This window comes from Protomyctophum parallelum (assembly GCF_964188405.1).
Source record: "Protomyctophum parallelum genome assembly, chromosome: 7".
NCBI classification, from domain to species: domain Eukaryota; kingdom Metazoa; phylum Chordata; class Actinopteri; order Myctophiformes; family Myctophidae; genus Protomyctophum; species Protomyctophum parallelum.
Window position 1 is genome coordinate 27,777,311 of NC_139705.1, and position 17,785 is coordinate 27,795,095.

The 17,785-nt window shown below is 41.3% G+C and overlaps 2 protein-coding genes across 4 annotated transcripts in view; both read right to left on the bottom strand.

The window, feature by feature from the left end:
- The window catches only part of LOC310861723 (ceramide synthase 5-like), a 131,072-nt gene that overhangs the window by 41,699 nt on the left and 71,588 nt on the right, over nt 1-17,785 (bottom strand). Inside the window, exon 11 of one of the 2 annotated variants that reach the window (XR_014569517.1) lies at nt 11,288-11,300. The exons of the other annotated variant lie outside the window; for it this stretch is intronic. The gene's annotated coding sequence lies outside the window, so the exon portion shown is untranslated. Of the gene's footprint in view, nt 1-11,287; nt 11,301-17,785 lie in introns of those variants that run through there. 2 annotated transcript variants of the gene reach the window in all.
- On the bottom strand, nt 1,539-17,266 carry LOC310861725 (deoxyribonuclease gamma-like). 2 transcript variants are annotated; one of them, XM_083769321.1, is made up of 11 exons: nt 17,042-17,266; nt 15,861-15,946; nt 11,605-11,693; nt 10,967-11,053; nt 10,289-10,401; nt 8,414-8,526; nt 7,121-7,278; nt 6,214-6,310; nt 5,247-5,352; nt 2,201-2,279; nt 1,539-1,671 (listed from the first exon to the last, which is right to left on the bottom strand). In XM_083769321.1, the coding sequence occupies exons 2-10, from the start codon at nt 15,939-15,941 to the stop codon at nt 2,251-2,253; spliced, it is 873 nt and encodes a 290-aa protein (XP_083625447.1). In that variant the 5' UTR covers nt 15,942-15,946; nt 17,042-17,266; the 3' UTR covers nt 1,539-1,671; nt 2,201-2,250. The 2 variants fall into 2 exon arrangements, with proteins under 2 accessions (XP_083625447.1, XP_083625446.1); XM_083769320.1 differs by having other exon boundaries at nt 1,545-1,674.

Here is a 17,785-nt window from a genome sequence, read left to right on the forward strand (position 1 = left end):
TATGTTACGCACAGGTGGTGAAAGCATGTGTGGTCTGTATGCAGTGTGCCTCTGTGAACACAGGAACATTTGAGGACAAGATGTGAGGGCAGGACATTCAGGAAGGTTGGTAAAACTTGTTCCTTCTTTGTGAACACTACAAACCCTCAACACGTCACAGCTTATTAGCTACTTTAAGATTAAAGGGTATTCGAAGTGGTCAAACTATAGCGATAGAATCGAGGAGTGTTTGAGTTGGTCAAAGTAGCAGAATAGAATGTTCAGAAGCATCTTCCATAAAATCCTAATGGTTTTCTAGGACAGTGGTTTTCAACCAGTGGTCCCCGAGGGGCTTGGTGGTCCCCAGGTAAATGGAGAGTTGGTAACCAAATGGAGCCTTATAGATCTTTAACTCTTGAGAGCGTAAGGGTCCGTTTGGATTTTATTTTACGCTCTCAAGAGTTAGAAGTTTTATTTTGATTGACGTTTGCCCGTTATCTCTCCTAATGGTACCACATCAATACAGCATGGAAATGTGGACCAAGTCTCATCCAATGAGAACAACATATTCTATGTTTTGGGTCTGAGAGGCTAAATGACATCAACTGGTGGTCTGTGGCTCAAATGCTGAATAAATATGGATTTAGGATATATGTTCATTTATATATTTATATGTTCCTCAATCTGTGATTTCTTCAACTGCTTGTGAGATTTTACTTTATCTATTAATTTAATGGGAACATAGGAGCATTAATTAGAACATCAGAACAATACAAGAGCCGCACATAATATAAAATAAATTAGACCGCTTTAATGAGGCAACCATGTGATGTAGAGAAAGGAATATCTCTTGAGTAGTTTATGAATTTATTTATTTTCAGCAACAAACCATATAATGTAACATTCATTAGACGTAACCAATCATTAGCTTCATATATAATCTAAGATTCAGACAGCTTCATATAATCTAACATTCATTGAACAGTTTCATATATATAATATTCTGACAAATTAATATAATCTAAGATTCAGACAACTTCATATAATCTAACATTCATTGGACAGCTTCAACGAGGTGACCTTGTGCTTCAGCAGGATCTAACATTCATTGGACAGCTTCAACGAGGTGACCTTGTGCTTCAGCAGGATCTAACATTCATTGGTCAGCTTAAACGAGGTGACCTTGTGCTTCAGCAGGATCTAACATTCATTGGTCAGCTTCAACGAGGTGACCTTGTGCTTCAGCAGGATCTAACATTCATTGGACAGCTTCAACGAGGTGACCTTGTGCTTCAGCAGGATCTAACATTCATTGGTCAGCTTCAACGAGGTGACCTTGTTCTTCAGCAGGATCTAACATTCATTGGACAGCTTCCACGAGGTGACCTTGTGCTTCAGCAGGATCTAACATTCATTGGTCAGCTTCAATGAGGTGACCTTGTGCTTCAGCAGGATCTAACATTCATTGGTCAGCTTCAACGAGGTGACCTTGTGCTTCAGCAGGATCTAACATTCATTGGTCAGCTTCAACGAGGTGACCTTGTGCTTCGATCAACAGGATGATCTAACATTCATTGGTCAGCTTCAACGAGGTGACCTTGTGTTTCAACAGGATGATCTGCAGGTGAAGTTTCTCTCGTTCCAACAGAAGGTTTCCTTTTTGAAGTTTCAGCACTTCCATCTGTAAGGTCTCTGCTGGAGATCACGCACGCACGCGCGCACACACACACACACACACACACACACACACACACACACACACAGTAATATAACAGAAGTATATTATTATTTAACCACATAAAACCTGCCGTTCCTTGTCGTCATACAGTAGGTGGACGTTTTCACAAATTAAAATTGTGTATTTCTTTCTTATTTCTTTACTATTCAAAAAGTTCCAAAACCTGCGAAAAAAATATCAGTTCTACAGTCTCACAACACGTTTGTGAGATTGTAGATCGACTATTTTTGCCATTCATTCGTCACATGACAAAGTATACAGTAGCTGTAGAGTATAGGGCTGAGGTGGTTCATCTCAAGGGTATTATTATTTTACTCAATACTTTTACTTCAACTACATTTGACTGAGAGTATAATAGAACTATCAGACAAGATAATCTATAGTTTATAGTCTATAGTCTTCAATGTTTTTCAGGCCACACACAAAGTAAAGACGAGTTGAACGTGATACCACAAACAGAAATCAGATCAGGTTGCCACTCACAATACACCCGAACACCCCTCGACAAAACCGATCCAGGGACGACACCATCGCTACAGCACTGCACACCACCCTCTCTCACCTGGAGAGAGACGAGTCCTATGTGAGAATGCTGTTTATAGACCACTGTTTGTCAAAGTGGGTGCTGTGTGGCACCCTAGCTCTGGTCCAGTATGTGTGTTAGCGAGTCTCTCTCACCAACGCCCTGACTGGAAAGCCTCTGCGCACACGGGTAAATTCCACTGCTGTGCGGGCGGTCCAACTTTTTACCGAAAATAAACAAAACTACTCCGCTAATCACCGAAACTAAGCCTGTTTTGTGTTGGTGAAAGTCTATTCTCCAGCCTGGGAATAAGTGTCTCAGCCTCTCAGGTCCCCAGCTTCTCTCTAAAATGCACTTTGTGCCATTTTAATAAAGTAATGTACCGGACTTCTACTACTACGTTAATGAGAGAGACTCACTAATGCACTGGACCAGGGCTAGTGGCACCATAGGGTGCTCATTGGAATTTATCAATATCACTTCAGTTTAATCACTTAGATCCCTTTATACTTCGTAAGACGGACCACCAAACCACCTCAGCAAAACGTTGCCGATCTGCTATTTTGGGTGAATATACTCTCCCCAGAATAGGGATGCTGGGGTTCAAGTGGTAATGTATGAAGTTATTTTCAAGCTGTCGTAATGGAAAGTTGGAAACTGCTATTCTCTCAAGTTTTCCTTATACATATTTACGTACCGCAATGTGACATAAATGTAAGGTTCTATAAAGTAACAATGTAATTCAGGGGTGCCTTTGATGAGAATCGTATTTGCAGGCATGACCCGAGTAAAAAAAGACGACTTTTATAGAGTACATACTGTATATCAGTACATATATCAGTGTTTGACACCATAATCCCCCTCAAACTAGACACCACAAGCTCTCTAGAGCCTAAAGGCTAAACCCCAGCCATGAGTTTCTGTCGGAACTATGCCATGTGGTGTGGATGGAAACACAGACTGACCGTTAGCACGTACGGGAGCCCCACAGGGATGTGTTCTGAGCCCTCTTCTCTACTCCCTGTACAATACGACTGTGTGGTCATGCACCAACCAAATCTACTTTATGGACAACACCACAGTGATATATAGGCCTGATCGCAATGATGTAACAGCCTTGAGGAGAGAAGTGGAGAACCTGGCACAATGCTGCCAGGAGAACAACCTATAGCCTTGCATAGGCAGCCTTCACCTGCCTTTGCCATGCATATCGACCCAGGCAGATTAAGTCTGGCCGCTCTCAATTGTAGGAGGACTTCACGGCCGAAGTGGTGACAACGAGCCAACCAGATTCGTCTGGAACAAGGCTATAACCAACCAGGGCCCAGTATGCAAATCTGGGACGGGACATTGCAGGAAAAATATCTAACGCTGAGAGGGACGAGACTGATATCCATGCAGTGATATTAGTATCGCTACGCGAGGCTAAGAACAACCTGCCTCTCATCGTTGACTAAACTACACCAAAGAGCTAATCTTCGACTACAGGAGGCCTCGACAAGAGAACACTCTCATCCAGATCGGTGGTGCTGCATTGGAGAGTGTCAGAGAGTTCACAGTCCTGGTGAAAGCTGTGTCAGCTATAGCCCACAGAATCATCAAAGACCCAACGCCTCCAACATAAGACTGTTTGTCTGTTTCAACAGACAAAGTCTCAGGGCAAAAGCTTCCCTCGTAGTATAACCACAATCTGACAAGAATACAAATAAACCAGGACAGAAGAAAACGATAACCAGCCTAAACTATACCTAAACTCTTATATAGAAGGTACTGTTGCAGTTAGTATAGTTTATAGGTACTGATAAATGCTGATGGTGTTTTAATAGGTCAAGCTTATGTACATTGTACACCCACAGATCTATTTTTATTATCTTTTGTTTTTTTGTTATGTATTTTCTTCTTCTTCTTCTTCTTCTTATTATTATATGTACCTATTGTATGCTATGTTGCCTGAAGGAATCCCGAATAGGTTTTACACTTTACCTTCTGTGCACAAGTATCATGCAAATCTTGAAGATGTTTCTATGACTGAAAACATGTTATTCAGTTATAGAAACATAACATTATAGAAAGGTATTTATGTATGAGAGGAGCACTTATACAACATGTCTTTGAACTTTAATCGTCCTTTGTTTTCTACTTTCTCCCCATTTCTTAGAGTTAAACTGAAGCAGTTAAGTTGATTTACGAGAAAACGTCAAATTCTTAGCATTCCTTCTCAGACTCTTGCTGCTCTTCCATTACGCTGCACTGTGCATACTGTACTGTATGACCAGAGGCTATCTTTGTGAAGGTGCCGTAAAAATGATTAAACTCTTTTTAGTTTTAGTTTATTTATTTTCAACATTTTTAACCTGTTTAGACCTGAGGACGATTAAAAAAAACGCCTTCTAAATCCTGACCCAATTGGGTTGTTTCTCTGTACAGAGAAACAACCCAAAAATATAAAAACCAAAAAGGTGTTCCCGTCCGTAATGGGTTAAACATAAAACATTTGTATGAAATGGTATGGGCTGAAAATGAAGCTTATTTGCCCACCTTATAAAATATCACAGTATAGCATAATAGGAAATGTAAGGGTATACAACAGTGGTTCCCAAAGTGGGGTCCAAGGACCCCCAGGGGTCCTTGAGGGAGTTCCAGGGGGCCCCCAGCTAAATGATAGTCTGGACCCAAATGGACCCTTATGGGTCTGTAACTCAGAGTAAGATTAACATTGATTTTAGAATATAACTTGGGGGTCCCAGAGATAGAAATGCCATTAAATGGGGGTCTGTAGACTAATGCATGTCAAACTGGGTGTCCTTGACGGGTTGAGAATCACTGCTAGAGCCATATCATTCTTCTCTTATGAGGGTCAACTGACTGGATGAGTTGAAAGTCGCATGTCAAATAAAACCAATATCAGACATCTGTATGATGGGTGGACATTCTTGAACATGTACAGCTACAGGTACTTAAAAAAGCGCTATATAAATTTGAGCTATTATTATTATGGTGTTATACCTTCAGTGTCAGTACAGTGTGTCAGAGGTGATGGTGGTGTGTGTTCTGGCTGAGCAGCAAGGCGTAACTCCACCTCGACCGGGTAGTGGTCACTCACTTTCAGAGCCTGTGAAGTATGGGCAAAACAAATTAACAGTTGTGTGCATATTATTGTAAATGAGGAATGGATCACAATGGAAACAAGCCTTTTATATGGCTTTTTTGTGTTATCTTTTTAGCATTATTGTACCGCTGTGGTATTTTGCAAACTGTTCATAAAGTATTCAATCAATCAATCAATCAATCTATGCAGGGTAGTTCTACAAGCCAATGCAAAAACCCATAGAATTTAAATGTGTGGGAAATGTGCTGTTGATAAGATAAGATAAGATAATATCTTTATTGTCACTGTATGTCACTGTATGAGACATACAACGAAACGTTGACATAAAGTTGCTCGTTTTGTACCTGGAACAGAACTAATATTAACCACATGACCCTAGCTGGCTGGCCACGTCATAACAGGCAAATATGTGGTGAAAAAAATACATACATTCTGGAAAACAGATATATAAGCTCACAACTGTCACAATTTGCAACGCGGTGTGAGCTTGCATAATAGTGTTGCATTTTTCCGCAAAGAGATTTGGTGTAGTAGAAATGCATTGTACCATTTAGACCACTGGGGGGTATAGCAGTTCAGCATATATAAATATATATATATACACTTTATATAGGGTTCTAGAGGTCAACATGATATCAACATTTCTTAGTGATGTGAAATGATATAAAAAGATGATTTGAAGGGTTTGGAACCAAATGGAGTTTGTAACCAAATGGACCCTTTTGGGTCTTTTGAGTGTACAAATGGGGAAACTGCAAGATTCATGTGGTCAAGACTCAGCTCAGTGAGACACACCCAAGGAGTGTGCAGTCAGTCAGTCAGTCAGTCAGTCATATCACATATAGAATATAATGAGAAATTCACCTCTCGTTCCGTCATTTTGAACGCTGTTTGGAAATTGAAAGGCTTTGCTGAGTCTGGAACAATGGCTTCCAACATGTCCTGTCCATACACCACAATCCTACCAGGGAGACACACATTATTAGTATTAGTAGTAGTAGTTGTAGTAGTAGTACTTTTGGTCTTTTTAAGTACAACTTGATGCCATAGTATGTGTGTATATTGTGTGGTATTACTCATTTCACAAGTTGTCAAAAAATGTGAGTACTTTCTTCCACCCAGCTTAAATTCAAGACTCGAGGCAAACCAAAAACAAACGTGAAAATCCTCTTTTCCGACCCTTGGGGCACGAATGGATGCCACTAGAAGTACACATGCATGCCTGTGTCGTAAGGTTGTACCAGCAGTAGAGTATAAAGTACACATGCATGTCTGTCGTATAAGGTTGTGTACCAGCAGTAGAGTATAAAGTACACATGCATGTCTGTCGTATAAGGTTGTGTACCAGCAGTAGAGTATAAAGTACACATGCATGCCTGTGTCGTAAGGTTGTACCAGCAGTAGAGTATAAAGTACACATGCATGCCTGTGTCGTAAGGTTGTACCAGCAGTAGAGTATAAAGTACACATGCATGCCTGTGTCGTAAGGTTGTACCAGCAGTAGAGTATAAAGTACACATGCATGCCTGTGTCGTAAGGTTGTACCAGCAGTAGAGTATAAAGTACACATGCATGCCTGTGTCGTAAGGTTGTACCAGCAGTAGAGTATAAAGTACACATGCATGCCTGTGTCGTAAGGTTGTACCAGCAGTAGAGTATAAAGTACACATGCATGCCTGTGTCGTAAGGTTGTACCAGCAGTAGAGTATAAAGTACACATGCATGCCTGTGTCGTAAGGTTGTACCAGCAGTAGAGTATAAGTGCACATGCCTGTCGTAGGTGTGCTCGTTCGCCGTGCGGGCGGTGGTGTCCACATCGTCTCCGATCAGCCAGTGGAAGTTCTTGTCGCTGCGGATGCGGATCTCTTTCATCTCCTCGTCTGAGACGTACGCCCCGTCTGCGTTGAAGTCTCCCAGGATCATTATGTTCTAGAATAGCGGAGAGAGAGAGATAAGAAGAGATCCACACATACAGTACATAAATACCGGTTATTATCTGGGTTTGAAATGTCCCCGAGTTAACTTACAGCAGTGCTTTCCCAAAGTGGGGTCAGGGGTCCTTGAGGGAGTTCCAAAGGGGGTCCCAAGCTAAATGATAGTTAGGAACCAAATGGACCCTTATGAGTCTGTAACTCAGAGAGTGTATAAATGGTACTGAATGGACCCTAACGGGTCCATTTGGTTCCATTTGTACACTCTAAGAGTTAAATTAACTTTATTATTTTACAATATGTATTGGGGGTCCCAGAGATAGAAATGCCATTAAATAGGGGGTCGTATAGCCTAATTCAGGTCAAACCAGTGAAAATATTCTCTTATGGGGGTCCTTGGCATATCTTTTCAAATGGGAGGTACGCAGCCTAATACGTATCATTTTGGGGGTCCTTCACATTAAAAGGTTTGGGAATTAACCGCTGACTTACAGTGTGAAAATATAAATGTGTTTTATCATTATGTACATGAGATGTAAGGATAACGACCATGTGAACCTTGAACATAGTGATGCAGTGCAGTAGTGATTGCTGTAGTTATTAGTGTTAACTTATAAGCACTATTCTACACGTACTATGTATACTGTATACAGTGTATACAGGCAGCCTCTTTAAAGCACAGCTCAAGACCTACGTATTTCTTTTTTTTTGCAGCAGCAGCAGCAGCAGCAGCAGTAATTAAATTCAATTAAAATAATTACAATTTTAAATTAAATAAGTAACTATTATAAAAAATAACTTAATCAGCAATAGTAACAATTAGTAACAATACTCTGTATGAGGGAATACCAAGGGTGAGCCAGAAAATGGCAGGAGAATGAGACTATATAGCAGGGGGGACACTGCCAAAGACATCAAGAACTACCAGCCAGCAAACTGGTGCTCTGGGAACCAACACGTGTGCACCGGTCACGAGGACGTCCCACACTAAAATACGTGGATGTACACAAGAACGACGCAGGAGCCCAAAGTACGAACTGGCCGGATGTATGGAGAACCCGGATGACTGGAAGCGACGATGGAGGGCTCGTCTGAGGACGACCTAGAGAGAGATTAATATTTCGCAGACTCACGTCGGTTTTCCATTTGTCTCTGACCAGCAGGAAGACCTCATAGAGTTCGTCCAGTTCTTTCTCAGAGTCATGTGGTTTGGTGTGAACCGGGATCAGGATGATGTCTTTCAGCACTGGAACAGAAATACTCGTTTTAGATCAGAAGAGTATAAGAATGTGCGTCAGATCCTGCAGTGTCTAGGTGAGACATGATGACATTCGACAAAACCTAAATGTCTCAATAGAAAAGCAAGGAGAAAAAAAACAACCACCCCAATTTATACATACATTTTATTGTATGAACATACTCTACCATACAGATTGTATAAATTATATTGTATTGTATTGTATTGTATTGTATTGTGGTTACCATACAGATTGTATAAGTGTTATATTGTATTAACATACCATATAGGGCTTAAGAAAATGTCTCCATTTATTTTACAAACTGAACTCTGCCTTCCATAAAGAATAGTGTGAAACTATGATGTAATGCTTTCTGCAGAAAAACATAAGGGGGAGGTGCAACGGGCATATTATTATTAGTCTTGTGTAGTCGCGTGCGCTCTGTAATTTGTGTGTATATACTCTAAGCCTAACATTAATCTTAGGAGCATGCTTCGCAAAGTCTTCTGCAAACAAAAGGGCTCCTTTTATTGTTTCCGTGGTCAGGTGCCTGATCATGAGTTTGTTATGTTTTGACGGCCGGACGAGATATTATCATCTTAAGACATTTTATAGACCGGTTTATCCAGATTGTATTTTACACACAGTTAACCTACATCCGATCAGAGCCATAGAGTATAGACAGAGTTACGACATTGAGGGGGCAGAAATCAGCCCGGTCACGTGGTTCATGTACTCACACAAGGCCATAGACTCAAATGCATTCCGTAAACTTCCGGTGTCCCTATTCACCAAATAGAAGTCTATGTAGAAGATGGGTCCGCATTGGACTGGCCCCGTGAAGTGAACAGTTGTCGTAAGACTCGTAACTCTGTCTTTACTCTGTTGTGTGAACGTGACGTATACCAGTGTTGTGTGGTTTGAACGTGACGTATACCAGTGTTGTGGTTTGAACGTGACGTATACCAGTGTTGTGGTTTGAACGTGACGTATACCAGTGTTGTGTGATTTGAACGTGACGTATACCAGCGCTGTGTGGTTTGAACGTGACGTATACCAGTGCTGTGTGGTTTGAACGTGACGTATACCAGTGCTGTGTGGTTTGAACGTGACGTATACCAGTGTTGTGTGGTTTGAACGTGACGTATACCAGCGCTGTGTGGTTTGAACGTGACGTATACCAGTGTTGTGTGGTTTGAACGTGACGTATACCAGTGTTGTGTGGTTTGAATGTGACGTATACCAGTGTTGTGTGGTTTGAACGTGACGTATACCAGTGCTGTGTGGTTTGAACGTGACGTATACCAGTGTTGTGTGGTTTGAACGTGACGTATACCAGTGTTGTGTGGTTTGAACGTGACGTATACCAGTGTTGTGTGGTTTGAACGTGACGTATACCAGCGCTGTGTGGTTTGAACGTGACGTATACCAGTGTTGTGTGGTTTGAACGTGACGTATACCAGTGCTGTGTGGTTTGAACGTGACGTATACCAGCGCTGTGTGGTTTGAACGTGACGTATACCAGTGCTGTGTGGTTTGAACGTGACGTATACCAGTGTTGTGTGGTTTGAACGTGACGTATACCAGTGTTGTGTGGTTTGAACGTGACGTATACCAGTGTTGTGTGGTTTGAACGTGACGTATACCAGTGTTGTGTGGTGTGAACGTGACGTATACCAGTGCTGTGTGGTTTGAACGTGACGTATACCAGTGCTGTGTGGTTTGAACGTGACGTATACCAGCGCTGTGTGATTTGAACGTGACGTATACCAGTGTTGTGTGGTTTGAAGTGAAGGATGTACGGCTCTCTGGAGAAAACATCCACGTCGTCCACCTGGTTGTCCTCGTACTGATAGCAGTCGTGAAGATCCACCACATCGTCCCTGATGGAGACACAGTAACACACTGCATGATGCTAATGATCCACCATATCATCCCTGATGGAGACACAGTGACACACTGCATGATGCTAATGATCCACCATATCATCCCAGATGGAGACACAGTGACACACTGCATGATGCTAATGATGCTAAAGATCCACCACATCGTCCCTGATGGAGACACAGTGACACGATGCATGATGCCAACTTTGAGAACCAATGCCCTATACCCAACTGGTCTTCCACACCTGACCAATAAGCTTCTGAAAACCCAACTGGTCTTCCACGCCTGACCTATAAGCTTCTGAAAACCCAACTGGTCTTCCACGCCTGACCTATAAGCTTCTGAAAACCCAACTGGTCTTCCACGCCTGACCAATAAGCTGCTGAAAAGTATCAGATTGGTGAACCAATAGGATCCCCTCTAGACCATAAATCATACAGGCTGGGCCAGGCCATGATACATAATAATAATATTGTATCCATCTATCCATCCATCCATCTTCAGCTGCTTATCCGGAATAATATTGTATGTGGTATTACATTCTAGCCTAATATACTTCACCTGTATAAAAATAAGAACTGCTCCTTGTATCTGGACCTTCCCAGGCGCACGCTGATTTTAAGAGTGTAGTGGTGGGTCGTGTTGACACTGAAATAGAAGAGAGAAACAAAGAACATAGAAAACATATAGACACAGAATGTGTGACTGACAATGGAATATAGAATGAATCACACTAAAGATTAGATCAGATACACCCTAGATCAGTGGTTCCCAAACCTTTCAGGTCGAGAGCCAAAGCCATTATACGTTTGCCCAGGACGCAAATTAGTGAAAATAGCAGATCTACAAGCACACAACACGACGCTTTGCGTCGCGTTGTGCGCTTGTAGATCGGCTACTTTCACTACACTTTCTAAAATATATAATTTATTTTTAATGTAGGAAAAGTTATGAAGAGAAGACTTCTGCAGACCCGTTTCCTTTTAGAGCAGGTGTGTAGGAAGGAGCTGAGGAAGGTCTCACGCCCAAAACGTTGCTCGTATATATATATCTTTTTAAACGCTCTTAAACCAGTGGTAGTGGCAGTGTGCGGGTCTCTCTTCTCCTAAATGTAAGATGATCGGCTATATTTTTGCTGAATGTTTGTCCCAGAAGAGGGCTGCTTGTATGTGCTTTGATGATAAGATGTATAAGATCACCTGTTGAGTTCTTGGAGGAAGCGGTCGACCGATGCTCCGCTCACGTCCACCACCTCCAGAATGACAATGATGTCGTAGCGAGACACAATCTGTAATTCACACAAATGAAAGTCAGCAATGGTGAAAGTAGTATGAACCTTTTATTTTACTTAACCCTATAGGCCTAAACCCAACTTTTGTCACAGACACTAAACCCGGGTATATTTAACCTGATGTAATTTATATTACATTAAAAATATTTCTCATCAAAATGATATTAAAGTAAATGATGCATTTATATAGCGCCTTTATCCAAGGCGCTTTACATAGATTGTGCATTATGTGCATTACATTCACCCACACCGATGGCGGAGGAAACCATGCAAGGCACTAACCAGCACATCAGGAGCAATTAGGGGTTCAGTGTCTTGCTCAAGGAGATTTCGACACTAACTCTGGGGTTACTCTGGAGTTCGGGTTCGAACTGGCAACCTTGCGGTTACCATCCAGCCACTCTACCCCTGAGCCACCGCCACCGTACAGCAATACATGGCAATTTGAGGTACTCTTCTTTAATATTTCAACTTGAAACTTCCCCCCAAAAAACAAAGAATGGATATCATGGGGGAGATAGGGCAAAATAGGTGAAAAATGTGGGTATTATTTAAAAAAAGAAATCCTAAAAAATGTGTAATGAAACTGGGAACTTCTCCTTTGGTCCACCCATTCCTGGGACATGTGAGAATGGTCCAGTGGGGAAAGAAATGTCCATTGTGTGGAGTATGGGATTATTACATTTTTTTACCCAAAATATAAAGCACTCATTATGCAGAATGTCCGATTTAATGATGGGTGATGTGCACAAAAAAGCTGATATTATGATTCTGATTTAACAGGTTTTCATTTAAAAAGAAATCCTTTGAAAATAGCTTACCGTATCCACTAGCTCAATACGTGTCGCGTTGTGAGCTTGTAGATCGTATAAGTATATGTATAGGCTGAAGTGGTTAATGTATGTTTTGTAATAAAAGTAACTAAGGTTTTCAAGTGGAGTAAAAGTACCATAGTTGCCTCTGAGATGTAGCGGAGTAGTAAAGTAAAAGTATTGACATTTGGAAATACTCCCAATAATGTAAAATACCTAAAAAAATCTACTTACTGTATGTATAGGCTACACAGTACTGGAGTAAATTTAATAGTTACTCCGTCCCCACCACTGAAACTCAGACCGAATAAAAAACTGGTTTGAAACCGGAAATAAACCAGAAATAGTGGGAGAGAGAGATAGCATCTATTGTTGTCAGTAACATTATGAAGTACATCTTTGTAATGTCACTGAGATGAACGTCATAATGTTACTGATTTCTTTTCAGGCCTCCAGTTCTAGGCAACACAGAATGGGGGGACTTTTTAAGGTATATTAATGACAATGATAGTAAAATGAGTGGTATTCCCCTTCAAGAACAACTTTGGTTGTTAATTCGACTGGTGGTGGCACCGTTGTCACATCAACGGTAATCATTCACACCTTTACATGACAACATAATAACAAGACAACATTGTAAGAACGTGCAAAGCATTCCCTGCTGGGCGGGCGACGCCCAAAACAAAACACCCCCGCCATTCACCTTAAGGTAACACACCTACTGTAACTATAACACCCCAGAGGGGCTGTACTACTAGTCATGCATTCATTAAAGGTGTTGTAATGTGTAAGTGATACTGTAATGTACTCAAGTATGCGTTAAATAGCTCCGATAGTAATCATTGCTGCTAGGCCACTTTTTAGACCCAAAAAAGAAATAAGACATTTGCCCGGGGCCCAAACTTGAGATTTTTTTTATATCAGATCTGCTAGAATGGCTATTCAATACTTCTTATACATTTTTTCCTTTTTCTTTTTTATTGTTATTATTTCTTCAGAATTCAAGATATCTTCTACTGAAAATAATAATCTCATTTGTTTTGGAATTCATGAAAACGTAGCTTTTTTTGGGAATGTTTTTTTTTAATACTAATTAAAAACAAAATGGAGGGTCACGGTAGTGCTGTCGCCTCACAGCTAGAAGGTCCTGGGTTCGATTCCCGCTCGGGACGCTGTGGGTGCTGGCGGCGTGTTTCCTCCTCCGCGTCATCAGTGCCCATACCCGAAGGCGGGGTTGGCGAAAGGGCCTTTCTGTGTGGAGTTTGCATGTTCTCCCCGTGTCCCCTAGGGTAGGTACCCTCACAAAAAACATGCAGTAATCCTGGTCACTAAACTGCCTCCCCCTGGCCAGCCGGGGCGCCTGATGGAGGGGAAAGGAACTGGTTGGAATAACATGTTCCTTCCACGAGCTACGTCCAACCAGGGAAACTCCCCCCTGTCAGGTGTAAAGGAGCAACTTGGACACTCAGGCATGAAGGAAGCATGAGTTCAAGTCCGTTGCTCTCCCCATGTCCCCCATGGGGACTAGGTTGGTGGAGGGTGTGTAGAGCCCAGGATCACATTAGATGATTGACACAGGGGTGAAAAATGGGTTACAAAATCGTGGGATAAAATATATATTAAAAAAGAAAAAATTGAAAGATGGAAAGCAAAAATAGGAAACGAAAAATTAAAGGGTAAATGTATCCACTGTCCTACAAATGGGTCCCGAGTGTTTAGGAACCATTGCTATAATAGACTCTCTGGTTTCCAAACTTATTTTTTAGCCCCTGCTTACCGTAGCTAAAGATTTGAACCAAATGAATGAATGTGATTCTTATGTTTTAAAAGGATTTTAAAGGAGATCTAATAGTAATTCTAGGTTGTAGCCCAAGGTACTTTATTTGCAGTGTTGAGCAATTCACCCCGGAAGACTAGGTTTCTTGTTGATATATTACCATTGCGCCCCCCCCCATTCTGAAAAAGTAATGTAACCTGTTTAGCGAGCTCCTTTTAAAACTACTTCATTGGAATAACAATTAACCTCTATAAGGAGAAGTCGTCAGTCAGTCAAACTGTACACATTGTAGTGTGTGTGTGTGTGTGTGTGTGTGTGTGTGTGTGTGTGTGTGTGTGTGTGTGTATGTGCGTGCCATCAGCCTTTGGTGGAACATAAGCATGGCCTTGGGATATAACTGTCAAACTAATTGTCCTTGTGTTTTTGGGTATGTTCACATTAAACGTGTGCTTTGTGGACCGACATATAGGGACGATTGCAAAAGACTTAATGCGTGCATCCTTGAGTAGCTAAAGGGGGGAGAAGAAAAACACAAATCATCTGTCACTTTCTGTATAGTAAGTCTTCAATGTGTTATCATTTGTTCCCTCTGTGTGTTAATATTAATGTGCAGCAGTTGTATCTGGTTTGATCGTACTGTAACCTTTCTTCTGATGTTTATATTTATTTATTTGATATGGACATCACAATCACATTGTACAGTAGTATAATTTGTAGATGTGTTTAGTTACAGCGTGTTAGCATGTGCTAGTTTCACCACCTGTCCACAGGAGACTTTTTTCAAAAAAATACGGTAACACTTTAGATCCAAATAAATAAATTTAAATATAGCCTAATATATAGCCTTGAAATTAAATAATGACGGTCGCGTGTACTAAATTAAATCAAGCCCACTATGTAACTGACATTACATATGCTAGTGTTCCAGAGATGAAACATTGAGAACCATGTCTATTCCTTATTCCGTTCCCATAAACTTCTATATTAACTCATGTTATCTGATTCAGTACAACTCATATGAGCGAGCAGACAAACATGTGAGTATGGACACATTGCCTATTAATGATGACTCAACCAGATAACCCTATTCATCTCTGACTTCCCTGTAACTGACAACATTGATATCGCATTTCAGATCCTCATGCTTTCTACCCCAATCTGTTGCCATTGTGACTAGTTCTTCTGTCTTGCTTTGTATGTCCTGGTGGCGGTGTGCTTTGTATGTCCTGGTGGCGGTGTGCTAACTAACAAAGCAATGTCATCTGCATAGTCCTCTAGGTTTCTAACAGTGTCTTTCTAATTTCGTGCCAAGGACCCCCAAATTGATATAGATTTGAATTATCAAAAATGTAAAAAGAAAAAAGGAGATATGTACAAGTAGATCTGCTATTTTTGAATAGCCAACGTGTAAATGGATGAACTGGTTAAAATGATAGCGATGCTATATTAACACACTTCACTGGGGACCCCCCCCCCCCCACACACACACACACACACACTTTGAAAACCACTGGTGTAGCACACTTTTACCACACGCATGTGCACACACGCGTGCACAGGATTATTCTACAGTACCTTGACCAACGTTGACAGAACATCTGGATCGGAAATCTTTGCCAGTCCAAACCTCTGTACGTTGAACGATGCGATCTTCATAATGCCTTAGAGAAGAGGTTAGAGTTATTAGTCAATAAGATCACAGGGGTTCAGTATCTTACAACATACATAATATTAATTAATTAACAACTTTTAAACCCCATTTCAAAAAGTGAAAATAGACATCTTGGATGAGATTAGATGTAGATCTGCTATTTTTTTTTACATTTCTGAAACTTTTAAAATAATCATAATAGAAGACATATGAGGAGGATATTTACTCACGACCCTCGTAAACCACACCCTCCCGGAAATCGACTGCATTTGCATTTTGGGGGAGTGTGTTAAATCAGGCTAGGTTAAACAAGGCTATAAGAGACCCGGAAATGTGTCCCTGAACCATAGTTTAAAGGCTCATACATAGTCTGGATTTACGGTGGTGGGGTGACCACCGAACTACAACATGACGTCACGAGCCGCGGTGAAGAGCAAACCACCGCCACCGCTCCAGCCCTTCTCTCTGTTTTTACTCACCACCGTTCAACGTTATTTCAGCTCCGGTGGTCAGCTCACCACCGGAGCGGTGGTCACCTTACCACCGAAAATCCAGACTATGAATAGGCCTTTAGCCTTTAGGAATAGACAGCCTCGTCACTCGGCTGATCCAACCTTACTTTAATACATTACACATGCCAGAGGAGAGAGAGCATGGGCACTACATTTGCCCATAAACCTCAAGTTTAGCAGGCATATACAGTAATATACAGGTGTGATGGTACTTTACGGGAGTTTACCGTAGTTTGTTGGAAAGTTTATCTGGAGTTTCCTGTAATGTACACATCCGTATTCCATGCTTTTTGCGCACACAACGTCGACACATCACCTCTCCTCTTCAGTAATACAGAGTTTAGAATTGTCAGAAAGTATATTTTCGCAGAAATATATTTCTGACATGTGGCCGATTCTAATGCCTTCTAAATCTACTGTAGTTCTCACACTTTCGAGATATTTAGAAAATGCTTAAACATAGCAGATGTACAAGCTCGTAGCCCGACGCAAAGTGATGCACTGAAAGGTTGTAGATCTGCTTTTTTAGCCAACGCTAAAATTGGTTTTAATGATGTTGACTGACACGGAGAACTCAAATGAACACTACACACCTGTTGGTCTTTGCTCTCCTCTTCCACAGTGTACTGCGTTGTTGTCTTGCTCCTCATCTACAGTACTGTGAGATGTGTGGAGATAGAGGAGGTTTTTACTGTAGCTAGAATACACAGAGGCAACAGTAACACAACCCTAACTGCCATACGTGGGAGCGGAGGTGTGGAACAGCTATTATGTGCTATTGTTGTCGGAGGTTTAGCGTGAGTGTGTGTGTGATGACATGTTGGATTATCAGTCTAGCTGTCAGCAGCCCTCAGGTTGACAGACCAGTTCCGTCTTCAGCTCACCGTCCTAAACACACTCTATTATTATCCGGGAGAGTTGTTACTGAGCCCCGAAACGAGTCTCAGCAAGCGCTAGGAATAATAAAAGAGGAAAACAGCCCTGCAGTAGTGGGCAAAGTATACTCACGTTTTTAACTTTAAGCCGTTTAGAACCGAGGCCGATTCTAAAAAAAACTGTTTTCAGACAAATCCATGTTTGTATGTCAGTGGTGCTCAACCTTTTTCAGAATTATCTGTATTTGGCTGCGGACCCCCATCTGAAAATATGTTGTTCCAGGGACCCCCCCCCCCACCAGGAGCAAAGATTTGAGTTAAAAACATTCGCTCTGAAAGAATATATATTCAAAGATTTGTGTCACATTTTCAAGATTTTTCAAAAAGAGCTGTGCTATGAGCTTGTAGATCTGCTATTTTTCAATAGCTAAAGCATAACATACGTTAATGCTTAAAACACCA

What these genes read in the sequence shown, in the direction of transcription:
- LOC310861725 (XM_083769321.1), bottom strand. Translation starts at nt 15,941, where the DNA reads ATGAAGATCGCATCGTTCAACGTACAGAGGTTTGGACTGGCAAAGATT. An exon ending in TTCTGTCAACGTTGGTCAAG is followed by an intron (nt 11,694 to 15,860) that starts GTACTGTAGAAT and finishes TGTGAATTACAG; the next exon opens with ATTGTGTCTCGCTACGACAT. An exon ending in CTTCAAACCACACAACACTG is followed by an intron (nt 8,527 to 10,288) that starts GTATACGTCACG and finishes TTTCTGTTCCAG; the next exon opens with TGCTGAAAGACATCATCCTG.